We start from the raw sequence: 14454 nt of genomic DNA on the forward strand, positions 1-14454 counted from the left end.
GAAAGTGAAAATGATGACTTGTGGCTTGGCAGCTAAAACACCAGAGGGAAGTTTAGTTGCCTACAGGGGCCTGTTGATGCCTCCTTGCAGAACCTGGTTTATATGAATTCCGTTTACTACAAAAATCAGGTTCCAGTTAAAACCTGTTCAGTTTCATTGACTGTGACTATGTGGGAAAATTCAGTGAAGTGACAATATTCAGATTCAGTACAAGAAAAAAATTAATCAGCTGTAATACTGAGCTAAAAAGATTGAATTGTACAGAAGATGCAGATTATTGCATTTTCACCTGGCTAAGTATTTTAGTGGGAAGGGTGACAGATGTCTATAAGTATTCACCACTTAAAAAGTGCAAACAGGCAAGCGGAATGAAACCATGGGATGTGAAGAATACATTTACATTTGGGGAAGGTGGGACTTCTGTTGCAGAGGTCTACTAGAACTATCATTAAGAAAAAATTATTTACATCTTTCTCATTATGGCCTTTGAAGGGAGTCTCCCACATGGATTCAGTAACACGGTAACAGAAACTCCCGTTGGCTTGGGCAGTGGGTATTCGTAGTCGATGTACCTATATGCCAGCATTCGTCTAATCAAAGCATTTTGCCTCTCAGGGTAGAATCACAGGTTTTTCATGAAGGACTCAGGCCAGCCCATGTAAATACTAGAGCTCAGTAAATATTAAACACATTCTGCAGTATCAACTTTGCTTTTATCATGAATTGGGAAGAAAAGCTGAACTACCTCCCTCCACCCCTTACACAGATCATAAATGAAAACAACGACGATGTTTGATTTAAAATCAATAGCAGAATAGGCACCTACAGACAAGCGGAAGCTCTCCCACCCTTTTGTCTCAGCACTCAGCTAAGGCAGGCCCCAAAAAGATATAAAAGGAAAAAAATTCTCATTTGGCAGAGATGGATTGAATGATCAGCAGAGTATTCTCAGCCTCCTCCTTCTGGTATGCACTTGCCCTGCTGCGCTGAGCGAATTTCCTATAATGCTGGCAAGACATTTTTGTAGGATAAAGTATCAGCTGAGCAGCGAGAAAAAACCTGAAGCTGAACCATTCAGCAGCAACCTCAGACTGAACAGGAAATAGGCAGCTTATGCCAGAGACGTTGGGCACCCCGATGCAGCTTTATAGACCTCTGCACCAAGACATCAGTGCGCGCCTCCGCTCAGCACAAAGCCTGCCTGAGTTCCTGCCAGCAAACCCTACCATTTATTGCTCCCACTGCAAGAGCAATTGCATCAGAAGGGAACACGGACATCCTTCATAGGATTCACAGTTCGTCGCTGCAGCGTGCTCTTTCAAATGACTCTGCTAACTCCGTATAATCAGGCCAAGAGGCTACCGAGCCGCTCCTGTGCGAGCTGAGATCGGCTGACACACATGAAGCTTCCCAAAGCCCTGGAAGCAGGGTGGCAGTAACGGAGAAACACCTTCCCTTTCCTCACAGCTCTGCTGCTACGCTAGCGAGAAGAAACCTTCCGCAACCCGGAGCAGGCCTGATCCACACACCGCAGGCACACCTTCCAGCCGCATGACCTGTTGCCGTGTTTTCTGACTTTTTCTAATCCTAGTGTTCTTGGAAAATGGCAGCAGTGTCTGTAGTTAGCCAAGCAACGCCTGCTTTTCAGCAACAGTAGAGTCTTGTATTCTCTATAGGCATTTTAATTAAATTATTGCTCATGGAAAACAGCAGGGAAGACAGCTGCATTTCCTAGCAGTAACTGAACAAAGGCAGTCAAGCTAAACCTGGACTGTTCTTTGCTTTCCCCTGTGTTATTTGGGTACACGTGTGCAGAGTTTGGTTTGTTTTTTCTTTAAAATAGTCATTTGGGTGTTCTCTTCTGTGTTAGACCTTCAAGGGTTCCTAGACCACGGCTGCGCAACATTACCCTAGTGTACTAGGTTGTGTTTTCTCCTGCAAACCCTTAAGTTAGTACTGCATTCAGCCACCCTCTGCAGTTCTGCGTTTCGAAATGCATCCATGAGCACAATAAAACCAAAATTACTGTTCTTTGGCTCTAAGTGAAGTTTTAAGTCTCAGTCAGGGACACTTGATATCAACAGAAAAGGCATTTAAAAAAAAAAAAAAAACAGTTAACACTGACAAATACTTTTTAGGTTACTTTCATCTCCACTTTCCAGAGATACCTCTAGGTTTAGCCTGGGGCGTACAAAAATAAAGGACAGGTTTACCACACTAGTTTCAAAGTTACTCAGAGTCCCCTGACAAAATTGATGTTTGGGTTCTGTAGCCGTTTCTCACCCTATCCAAATACAATTCCTTGAGGAGAAAAATACCGTTTTACAGTTGTTTGCGTTAGCCACTATGCAAACCACACACAAGTATCTTAGCACAGAGTGAAAGCTTGGCAACACTGCTCCAAAATACATCTTCCTCTGCTCAGTTGCTAGTAGGAGGTTTTTAAAAACACAGCTTCTAGGAACACCACCTTTATTGTTTCAGTGACACTTGAGCATAAATGGAAGGAACGTATCCAATGGCAAGAGGAGCTTGCTCACGCGAACTCTTCACGCATTACCAGTGTGGGCAGCATGATTGCTAAGGCTCCAGCCACACACAAAAAGCATTTAACCTTTACCTAAGATAACTTTGTTAAGAAAACAGATAATCATTTGCATTTTATTCCTCTGTTTCAGCAAGCCCTAACATTAATTGGCACATGATATTTCTTCTCATGAAGTATCAAAGTGTAACATGCCCAAAACCTTAAAACAGCTCCCTGGTGATTCTGCTACAAGCCTGGAAGGTCTTTTAAAATTAGGGGTTATTTACAGCCTTCCCCCCCACACACTCCTAGCATGTGCTAGACTTGCATGAACGCAGCACTTATAAGGGGGTTTAAAAAACCCAAAAAACCCCAAAGTACCAAAGTGAGGATAATAAGGTCTCCAAGCATTGTCCCTTTTTGGCCATGCTGCTGAAATCATCAAACGCAGCAATAATTATGGTGGCTACTTCCACAATATGCTCACCTCTCCTGAAAAGGGACTCTAGACACAATCTTCAAGTAAGCCAATGAAAAATCATTACGTGAAAACCACCAACCTGCTGCTACCATACAATAAAACTGATCCAATAAGGAAAGAGCAAACCGCCACTACTCCAAATCAAATACTGAACTAGAAATTTGCTGTTGATCCACTGAAGCCAGGAGATGTCTGCAAACAGAACCATCATCAGTAGCCTGAAGTAAGAGTCTCCTTTAATTTTAAAGCAAACCAGTCCTGTTTTTTTTGCAGGAATTTGAAAATCCCAAGAACTGCTCATCGTGTTTAACCTCAAAGGTGGGATGGCAGAGAAGGGACAGAATTGATTTTGATGCAGTGTTTGTGTAGGTGGTAGCACATACCTGGCCCCTGGAAGACCGTATTTCTAGGGGATTTGTATCTACTGCCAGGATGTTCTGGAAAACATGACAGCGTTAGGGAATTTCTCTCCCCCCTTTTAAAGCTGAACCCTTAAGGTTGAGGTGGGGAGGAACACATTTCACAGAATCACAGAGTGTTAGGGGTTGGAAGGGACCTCTGTGGGTCATCTAGTCCAACTCCCCTGCCAAGGCAGGGTCACCTACAGCAGGCTGCACAGGACCTTGTCCAGGTGGGTTTTGAACACCTCCAGAGAAGGAGACTCCACAACCTCCCTGGGCAGCCTGTTCCAGTGCTCCGTCACCCTCAGAGGGAAGAAGTTCTTCCTCATGTTCAGACGGAACTTCCTGTGCTTCAGTTTGTGCCCATTGCCCCTTGTCCTGTTGCTGGGCACCACTGAAAAGAGTCTGGCCCCATCCTCCTGACACCCACCCTTCAGGTATTTAGAAGCATTTATAAGGTCCCCTCTCAGCCTTCTCTTCTTCAGGCTGAAGAAGCCCAGCTCCCTCAGCTTCACCTCGTAGGGGAGATGCTCCAGTCCCCTCACCATCCTCATAGCCCTCCGCTGGACTCTCTCCAGTAGCTCTTCATCCTTCTTGAACTGGGGAGCCCAGAACTGGACAGAGTACTCCAGATGAGGCCTCACTAGGGCAGCGTAGAGGGGAAGAAGAACCTCCCTCAACCTGCTGGCCACACTCCTCTTGATGCACCCCAGGATCCCATTAGTCTTCTTGGCAGCCAGGGCACACTGCTGGCTCATGGTTAACCTGTCATCCATCAGCACTCCCAGGTCCCTCTATAAAGAGCTGCTTCCCAGCAGGTCAGTCCTGAGCCTGTATTGGTGCATGGGGTTGTTCCTTCCCAGGTGCAGGACCCTGCACTTGCCCTCATCGATCTTCATGAGGCTCCTCTGCGCCCAACTCTCCAGCCTGTTCAGGTCTCACTGGAAGGCAGCACAGCCTTTTGCCTTTGAAGCTAGATTCAAAAGGATATTCAAAGTAGTTTAAGAAGTTTGATTTGAACTTCAGAAGTATACCTGTACAGCGCTGTCTGTTTCCATATCTAGAAACAGACTTTCAGCTACATCTCACAAGACCTTAGTACTGAGCAGTTCTGCATGACTGGCCCTCAAATACAATTTAATTCCCTTAACTAAATTAAAAAAAATAAAAAACAGAAAGCAGAAAAACATGTATTGAGTGCTATAAAAAAATAATTTTATCAACAGCACAAGTCCTAATGCATACAGATTTTGAGATATTTGTTAATGAGGACTGTTTGACTATTCAGAGTGTCAGAAAAACCCTTCCAACCCAATTAAGCTAATGCCAAGCATATTTATCAGGAATCATAATGTAAAAAAAATGTCAGCTTTCTTACTGGAGAAAACCAAGACCCATTTACAGAAGCATTCCGCAAAAATAAATAGGTTTTAAGTGTTTTATTTGTCCATTTAGAATGATTAGTGTTTACAATCAACAACATAAATCCACCCCTCAGTGAAAGACCTGACAGCTTGTTATTGCCAAACATATTACAGACTGCTGAAGGGTGAAGAATTACAGACATAAACACATGAATAACATTATATCACCATTGAATCACTTACTCTGTTCATAACAGTTTAATCCTCTAACAGTATAAATTAAGATTAGAAAAAAATCAACACTTCCAGTGATAAAATACATTGTGTTTAGTACACAATACAACAGTACAGTTTATTACACTAGTGCATTAAAAGGTAAAAAAACTGGACAGCTCCTTTAAAATAACTATATCGTTGCTGATCTCTCACACAAACACTGCTTACAGCCACACAAGTTGCCAGGAAGTCTCCAAGAATCATCCCAATAGGAAAATCCATCACAGCTAAAATATGTTTATTCTGAGAACTACTTCACCTATGCTCATATTACTTGAATATGAGGACCTAAAATTAGATTCCTTCACACCTGGACTTACCAGTGACATCCATTCTGAAATCAAGCAAGTAATGAACAGATTTGCATCCATACTTCAACCAGTAAATGAAACTGAAGTGGAAAAATGGCTTTCATTTTTCACCCAGTTACGTAAACAGTTACTCAATATTTGGAAGCCTTCCACAAGATTTTTAACGTTCAGTGGTTGAGATCATTTGTCAAGGTTACTAGCATGTATGAAACTTGCACATATGAATGATTCATAACCAATCAATAGCAGTATCAGTCTAACAGCTAAAAGATAAAACATTTTTACTTCTTAGAGATGGAATTTTGAGATCTCTTCTCCAAAAGATAATTTGCAAGATAAACTTCATAAAAATTTTCTAGTAATGATTCATATTACATTAACTGTACATTCGAAGACTGAAGTTAACACTTACTGGAATCAGCCTTCAAAATAAAGTGGATCAGAATAATAATCTGTATAAATCAAAGTATACTGCAAATCTGTTTCTCAAGATAAGATATTGCCTGCTACAGATAGCCTCATACAGTTACTAGTGCCCTATCAAGTTTGTGGAACTACTTCCTTGTCAATTAAATAAGATGTGAATGTGAAAAGTAGACGGACACAAGAAGCATGTTTCGCTGCGGCAGCAGACATAATCGTCATTCAAACTGACCAACATCAAACAAGAAAAATTCAGAAGCCAACTGAATTTGGAATGTGTGCGATGTTAATCCCATCCAGTACCTCACTATATTCTCAATGAATTTTTATTTTGTAGCACAGTAACCTGGGGAAAAAAAAAAAAAAACAACAATAAAGCAACAGCAAATCAAAAATCTCTCCCAAAGACCTGAAATTTCCTCTGAGCTTTACTCTGTGATGCCTAGGAAAAGTTTAAAAACAGACACTATTGGGTCAGCACCACTGCCTGGCACACTAAACAATTCTATCTGCATCCACCTGCTGTCACTGACCTTATGACTAGATTGCAAGCTTTTAAGGACAAAGACTACTTTTTTTTAATTTTATTTTATGCCAGGATGTGACAGTATGCATATCTCCTCTGTGCTACACTAATATAATAAGGTAAATAATATTGCAATGCTTTAATTATTTTCTGCTCTAAGCTTTAGATCTATCAAAAGTGAGAAATGGTTGCCCAAGTTTCTAGGAACAAAAGGTCAGTTTTTTCGCATGTGAACCAACACAGAAGTAAGCACTCTGCTTGCCAGCATCCATGATGCAGAGTACACCAGGCAAAAAAGCCCCAGAAGTTATGGTATCTCTTCATCCATTTCAACACTTTCATTGGAAAGAGGAGGTAGTTTAGAAGTAAGACACATCCTGCACTGCCTAATCAGTCACAAGGCACATTTCCATTCCACTGAAAATATGATCTATGTTAAGGCTGGCAATGAAAGTTGGAAGAAGTAATCAGGACAAAGCAATCAAATGCACTTCAAGTACTGTAATGTCTAGCCTCAGACTGCAGCAGAAAAACAGACAAAATATCTTTTTTTTCCTATAGAAAAACTAGGTACTTCATCCAAATGAAATCTGAGAATGAGAGACTATAAAAGTATGGGGCCACTGGCTCATAAGGCTTACTGGCATTTAATTCTTTCAGAGTGAAAGGAATAGACACAACCATGGAAGTGTTAAAACTGCAGCTCGAGATGCCTCTGTCTTCTGTTAACTTCTAAAGTTATCTTAAAAGTGTGCTGGGAAGTTAATATGTTAGATTTAAATCTCTTTTAATAACATTATTTTTGTTTCCATCATTACCTTGAAATAAGATTTACCCCCAAAAATCCAATAGCAAAATCCCATAGCAACCAGCAGATAAAGTTACAGTCATATTGATACCTAAGTAAACCTTTAACAAATAATAAGGACAGAATTCAGATTCCTTGCCAACAGATCAATCTCAGCATGGGATGAAGTTGTCCTCGAAGTCTGAACTGGCTTTTATTAAAGTAATATGAGAACTTGGTTCTCCAAATGCAAAAGCCACCTCAGCTAGCTTCAACATGAAAGTTGTCAAACTGTGCAAACTCAAACGAGAGAGTTCCAATAGCAGCCCAGCCGTTACTTGGTTTAGAAATGGTGACATTCTCCCAGAGTGGATAACCATTTAACAGTCCTGAGGCAGAATCGCCCTGTCAAAAAAAAGGAGAAAAGTTAGCTTTGTAAAATCCAGTGATTGTGTTGACACTGAGCCTACTCCCATGGGAGAACAGATGTAGCCAAAAGATGTCAACTTTCCACTACATTTCACAGCTACCATGCAGAGGCACTTCTAAATATTGCGTAGAATCCTCCAGTGCCTATCAGCTCTGTAAAACAGATCTAATGCCTTTACAGTCAATATATACAGGGCCCATCTTCCCCTAACCACACAGCTTTGCAAACTCAGCATAGAATCTGAAAGGTAAACTGCATTTCCTCTTCCACTTGTCTCAGGCTCCCTCAAACTCCCAACTGTTTTAAGGGCATATAGTACACCTGGCACTGATTCTGCAGAATTAGGCAAACGTCAAAAGGAAAGAGAGATGTATTTTAGTCATTAAGCTGAGAGGAAGAGGGCACAGCAGAACTTTCAAGTATCATGTTGCCATTAAAACTAGTTTCAAGGAAAAGTTATGATTTACCTTGCCAGTGTTTCACTAAACAGTATTTAGAGAAAAAAAAAAAAAAAAAAAAAAAAGAGTACTTCAGCTTACTTGTATTTCCGAAAGACAACTACAGACATGGGTAAAAGCAAAGAATGCCTTTCAAGGAGTTAGTACAAGGGCTCTGAAATTCTGTCATTACATCAAAGGCATATTTGATACAAAATACTTTAACACCACAGGTGGAAGTTTGTAGTATCATAATTTTAAAATTACCACCACTGTTCTGTGTTTTAAATGATTTATGTCCATCTTCAGCACCCCACTCAGGTTAGCAAATGTCTTGGCCCACTTTACAGATGCAATCGCTGTCATAAGTGTGGGTGTACAAAAGCCAAAACTAAAGTACATCCATTCCAGTGAATGCCTCAGGTACGAGTGCCCCTTTGTCTTGCAATGTGAAAGCACAAAAGACAAAAAGCAGCTTCTAATACTCACTGACATTTTAGGGGGAGAGAAAGACTCAGTGCATAGTTTTAAAAGAGAGTTTGCTTCCTTAGAAGATCTCCCCAGCTAGGATTCAAGCTTCCCCGCATTTCACGCCGCATTGCAGTTGCAAAGGTTACATTAGGCAAAGGGATTAGGCATTCAGCAGAGGAACTTAAAGCCTTTCAGTTACTTGCACCAATGTCACACCCAGCTAGGTGCACAAGTGTATTTAACATACAGCTTGGGACTACTTTCCTCACCAAGTTGGGACTACTTTTAGTTACTCATTTAAACCATTTAGGACTGGAAGTTTCATAACTGCTTTTCTAGCTTTTTGGCCATGTTCTTACCTGAATGTTGAGAGTAAGTGTGTGCCATGCATTATCCCGGACACCAGAAAGTCCTTTCATCAATATTTCTTCTCCAGCTGCAAAACATGCTCAAGGTTAGCAAAGTGCTACTTCACCCCTTTGTTAAGACTGATAATACCAAGTCAGCAAAAGGAAAAGAACACCTATTTTTCAGAAGTGTTCAGGACTGACATCTTACCAGTTTCAATTGCAACACGGAAGGTTTAACATGCAAACCTGGACTCTACATTATCAGTGCATTATCAGTCAGACAGCCCCACGTATTACAACTGCCTCAACTAAGAAAAAAAGGAGGGTCATTGTCATAGGTGATTCCCTTCTGAGGGGAACAGAGGGCCTGATCTGCCGACCAGACCCATCCCACAGGGAAGTCTGCTGCCTCCCTGGGGCCCGGGTTAGGGATGTTGCCAAGGAACTCCCTGGTCTGGTGCGGCCTTCTGATTACTACCCCCTCTTGGTAATGCAGGTTGGCAGGGACGAGATCGCAGAAAGAAGTCCCAAGGCCATCAAAAGGGACTTCAGGGCACTGGGGCGACTGGTTGAGGGATCAGGGGCGCAGGTGGTGTTTTCCTCCATCCCATCAGTGGCAGGGAACAGCACTGAAAGGGGCAGGAAAACTCACCTGGTTAACAGGTGGCTCAGAGACTGGTGCCATCGGTCAAATTTTGGCTTCTTTGATCATGGGGAGGTGTACACAGCAGTATGTCCTGGCTGCCAAGAAAGCCAATGGGATCCTGGGGTGCATCAAGAAGAGTGTGGCCAGCAGGACGAGGGAGGTTCTCCTTCCCCTCTACACTGCCCTGGTGAGGCCCCATCTGGAGTACTGTGTCCAGTTCTGGGCTCCCCAGTTCAAGAAAGATGAAGAGCTACTGGAGAGAGTCCAGCGGAGGGCTACAAGGATGATGAGGGGACTGGAACATCTCCCCTACGAGGAGAGGCTGAGGGAGCTGGGCTTGTTCAGCCTGAAGAAGTGAAGGCTGCAAGGGGACCTAATAAATGCTTATAAATATCTGAAGGGTGGGTGTCAGGAGGATGGGGCCAGACTCTTTTCAGTGGTGCCCAGCAACAGGACAAGGGGCAATGGGCACAAACTGAGGCACAGGAAGTTCCGTCTGAACATGAGGAAGAACTTCTTCCCTCTGAGGGTGATGGAGCACTGGAACAGGCTGCCCAGGGAGGTTGTGGAGTCTCCTTCTCTGGAGATATTCAAGACCCGCCTGGACAAGGTCCTGTGCTGCCTGCTGTAGGTGACCCTGCTTCGGCAGGAGGGTTGGACTAGATGACCCACAGAGGTCCCTTCCAACCCCTACTATTCTGTGATTCTGTGATTCTGTGATTCTCCAGTTTTGCCAGATCTGTTTTTCCACTGACATCTCCAATGCTCTTGGAAATTTGGCCTGAGATAAGGATTCCCTCTATCAAGAGTATGTGTTCATGAAGTGCAACAGTAGCTATTGCTGTGCTTGTTTTACAGACCTCCTTGTTTATGTATTGAAACTTTTTTAAATCAGAGGGTTTGAGTTGCCACATCATCCTGCTGCTTAGTTCTAGTCAAAATTTAAGCTAAGCAAAAACTGGGTGTGACTGATACCTGGATGGAAGGCCTGAAAAAAATGAAGTGCTACAAGTCGAATCTTCAATTATTCAGTAGACAGTTCTAGCTGCAAGTTAATTTAATATTCAGGCTCCCTTCTAGAAAAACACAAAGATCACTAAAAATAGCTGTACAGAAAAAAAATATCATATCGTGTAACAAGTATCTCAGTCCGAAATAATGAGGTGGTTAATCAAAATCCTCTCATTTCATCTAGGAAAAAATATTTTTGACAGCCTGAGAAACTAATTGAGTGAAGTTGTTATGTCTTACTAAAAATAAATACTGGAATTAATCCCAAACATAAGTTTCATTTGTATGTAAAAACATACTTAAGTTGTTATGGAGTTAGACACTGCAAAGTTTCCCTAGGGAGCACCGGTTTGTTAAGAGAAACTAATGTAAAGCCTTCTTTATGCTACCGATCCACGATAAAAAAGGAAAGGGGGGAAAAAACCAAAAAAGCAGCACACCAAAAAAATACCCCCACAAAATTAGGAGATATCAGAAACTACAGCTACCATATAGAAAACGAGACTATTTTTAATGTCCAGTACAGTGTGAAACAGGTCATTATAGGCTGTCTTCGTATCAGATACACTTTAGATCCAGAAGCTACATTTGATTCAAACTATTGAAAATTTTAATTTATACTCATGAAGTGATAGCAAATGCATTTAAACAACAAAACCTGCCACTACTTCGAAGTAAATTAAAAAGAACTTTTAGCTATTGAGGAAGTATTATGACATACACTTTTTCATATACCTGTCAGCTGCTCTATAGATGAACACAAGGCTATCAAAATGACCTGTCCACATGTTAGGAATCACTTTAGCAAAGAGCTGCTTACCTAGGTCACCAGTGACTCTGTAGGTGCCATCTGCAAAAACCCAGAAGAAAACTCCTTTGGTTTGCCGAACATATATCCCACCATTGTCGACCCTTCCTGCAATAAACACGCCCCCATCACGTTGTTTTTCTATGTAGATGTCACAAGTGACTGTCATGTTTACCCTATAAAAGAAGTTTAGCATTTTAACAAGCAACGAATCGATGTTTTTCAGCAGGCAGTAGGTAGAATAGTATTCCCTATGTAGTACAGCAACCTTTTTGAGGAAAGATTTAACAATCCTAATTGTGACCTACAGGTGTGACATGCACACGACCTGACTAGACTGGTTGTTTCCCCACCTGTGAGTCTATAGATTTTCTTAGGAAAAACAGCTCTTGTCATAAACCAACAACAAAAACGAAGTGTTATTATCAGCAACTTCAATTAATTATTTTTTAAAAAAAAGCCAAACCCAAACAGAAGGTTTGCATCTCCACAGAAAAAGCCTCAGGTCTGCAAAATGAAAAGTTGCCTTTAGGTAATTCTATCAAATTCAAGATTCAAGGTCATAGCATCACATCTGCTAAAATCTGCTTGTCATTTCTCTAGCATTTTTAAAACAAGCCAAGTCTTAAGTAATCCAGACCTCTGGCCCAAAATCCAAAGCAAACTTTTTCAAACAAAACGTTCAAATAGGTTGAAATTATCTGATTTTCCTGAGGTGATACTTCAGCTCAACAGTAAAGCACCATGTTTTACATATAATGACAGCTATAAAGGAGAATAAAGCAAAGGAATACCAGAACAATCAAATGGCAACTAGAAAATTTGCACAACTTCCCTCACCCTGAAGTTGCGCTACAAGCCTCTTTATGAAAATTAAAAGCATTCTTTACCTCTACTAACGTACATTCAAATTAAAATCTACATCACATGTCTAAAAGGACTTGCAATATAGATACAGCCACAAAGTCACATATTTAGGAAGTTTCTAATTATCAGTAATTATTTACAGAATGTGAAAAGACTATGACATGAGCTGATAACTAAATCATGAAGAATATTTTAGCAACACTTCTCCCCACCTCTTACATGAAGTAAGAATGACCTGAGATTTCATTCTAATGTAATGCTATTAGAAGTATCAGATTCTTGGATACATATTCATTACTTAAACAAGATTTATTTCTTGCCTCCCTACGTATTAAACGAGACCCCCACATTTTGCATAAGCCACTATAACCAGATTAGAAGCAACACAGAATGAGTTAAATAGTAATATTTTCAGGATATACCTATGTTCAATAAAACCATCAGAGCAAAACACTAACAAATTCAGGAGTATAAACAAAAAGCTTTCACAAGCACAAGATTAAAATCCAAACCAAAACCAACTAAATCCTGAAATTTAATCATATTAAATTGCCAAATTCATTTGAAGTCAAATATCATTCCACAGAGAAATTCAGTGCAAGATTGGTTCAGTATTCCAATAGCATGCACTACCAATTGAAAACAACCACCTAGGGCAAGATGAGCCTTAAACTGAGTATAAAGCAAACAAATCAGGGGGCCTGAAATTGAAGGCGGTCATTATGAAAAGTTACAGATCAGTAAAACTGGAATAATCAGCTGAATGTTGAGGAAGCAAGCTTGGTTCTGAAAACAAGATGAAAATTCAGAAAGAAATGGAACCAAAATGAAGTAATAGTAAGTTGTTAGGAATCTCCGTAAAATAATTTTAGAATACATCCTGTGTAGTTTTCATAGGGATCACTGAATATGGTCTACTCAGTGAGCGAAAGTCGATTATAGGGGGAATATGAGACTTTGCTTAACAGAGGGCTGCAGAAGAAACCATCAGGTAACTGAAGAACAACCTTCAGCTACAAGATGGTAGCATTCTTCCAGGCTTCAGAGCAAAGTGATTCAATCACTTGTCGAGGCAAGAAATTAGAAGCATGAAGCATGTTTTGAAAAAAACATACAGGCGATCAATGATCCAATTAAAATGAAAAAAACTTGACCTGAATGGCTATTTTAAAGAACACACCAAAAGAATTTAAGCTAGACTTCAAATAAAAGAAAAAGTTTTAAGCATAAAGTTTATTACTTACTATTACTAAACCAATTAGTTAACAGGCTCTTTCCCAAATGCTTTTTATTTTTAAATAAATATTATGCTAAAATATGCTGCTTGATTCCAAATTACCATCATTGTAACTCCCAGAAAGAATTGCAAGCATAACCATACTCTTATCAAACCAATAAATGTCAGTTATGTTTAACCAGAAATAAAACTGGTTTAAGCAGCAGTTGAATCAAATCCACACAATTCTAGGAACTGCTCGGAAGATGGTAGTCTACAACAAATGTAACAATTAACTCCCAGACCATTTCACCAATATGAGATTGATCAAATTACTAACAATTTTGAGTTGTCTTGCTTTAGTAATTTAAACCGAATCATTTTTTTTTGTCCCATTTAAAAACGTATTGAAACTCAGTGCACACTTTGAACTAGGATTTTGACTTGGTCTTTCTAGTACGCCAACCTAGATCCATTATTCTGAAAACTCAGCTTGAACAAATGCACCTAGCGTGACATTAGGAAAAAAGATTTCCAAGACAGTGCAGCAGTGGGTCAGGCTACCAAGAGATGTGGTGGGCTCTGCATCCTTGGATGTTTTTGAGACTCATTTAGTCAAAAACACAATTGATCTCTTAGAGTTGGCAATAGCCCCAAGCAGGGCTCAATGACTTTTGGAAGTGCCTTTAAGACATCATTTCTACATGTCTATGGAGAGTCTGAATGCAAAAGCTCTCTGTCCAGGAGAAAGAAGGCTTGAGACAGATTAACTGATTATAACTCACACCGGTAAGGAGAACACTTCCTCACATGTGACTAGAAAACAGTATTTACATACCACTGAAAATTTCCTATGAGACTGATGGTCTGGTCTGCATCAGAAGCCCAAGTGACAGGTCGCTGAACCACCACCTGGCGGAGTGTGAACACATGATCTCCTGGGTCAGAAGCATTTATGAAGTATTCAAATACACCTGTCTGATCTGCAAAATTTGGGGCTTCACTGAAAGGTGGATTACCTGTTCAGAAAATAAAATACATATCAACACCAAACATTACTTTTCTTCTGTGTATCCTAGTTTTCAGAAATTTCTTCTGAAAATATTCTCCAGAATTTTGTCT

At 40.5% G+C, this 14454-nt stretch overlaps 1 protein-coding gene across 5 annotated transcripts in view; it reads right to left on the reverse strand.

Moving 5' to 3' along the window:
* Positions 1–4833: 4833 nt before the first annotated feature.
* GALC (galactosylceramidase) overlaps positions 4834–14454 on the reverse strand; it is a 39946-nt gene continuing 30325 nt past the window's right edge. For 2 of the 5 annotated variants that reach the window (XM_075426000.1, XM_075426003.1), the window contains exons 14-17: positions 14171–14351; positions 11262–11425; positions 8794–8870; positions 4834–7501 (exon numbers count right to left, since the gene is read on the reverse strand). In XM_075426000.1, coding sequence (XP_075282115.1) covers positions 7358–7501; positions 8794–8870; positions 11262–11425; positions 14171–14351 — 566 coding nt within the window. In that variant the 3' untranslated portion in view covers positions 4834–7357. The remainder of the gene's footprint in view (positions 7502–8793; positions 8871–11261; positions 11426–14170; positions 14352–14454) is intronic. The other 3 variants (XR_012764509.1, XM_075426004.1, XM_075426001.1) reach the window with 3 other exon arrangements.

The sequence above is a fragment of the Opisthocomus hoazin genome, chromosome 7 (assembly GCF_030867145.1).
Source record: "Opisthocomus hoazin isolate bOpiHoa1 chromosome 7, bOpiHoa1.hap1, whole genome shotgun sequence".
Classification (NCBI taxonomy): Eukaryota; Metazoa; Chordata; class Aves; order Opisthocomiformes; family Opisthocomidae; genus Opisthocomus; species Opisthocomus hoazin.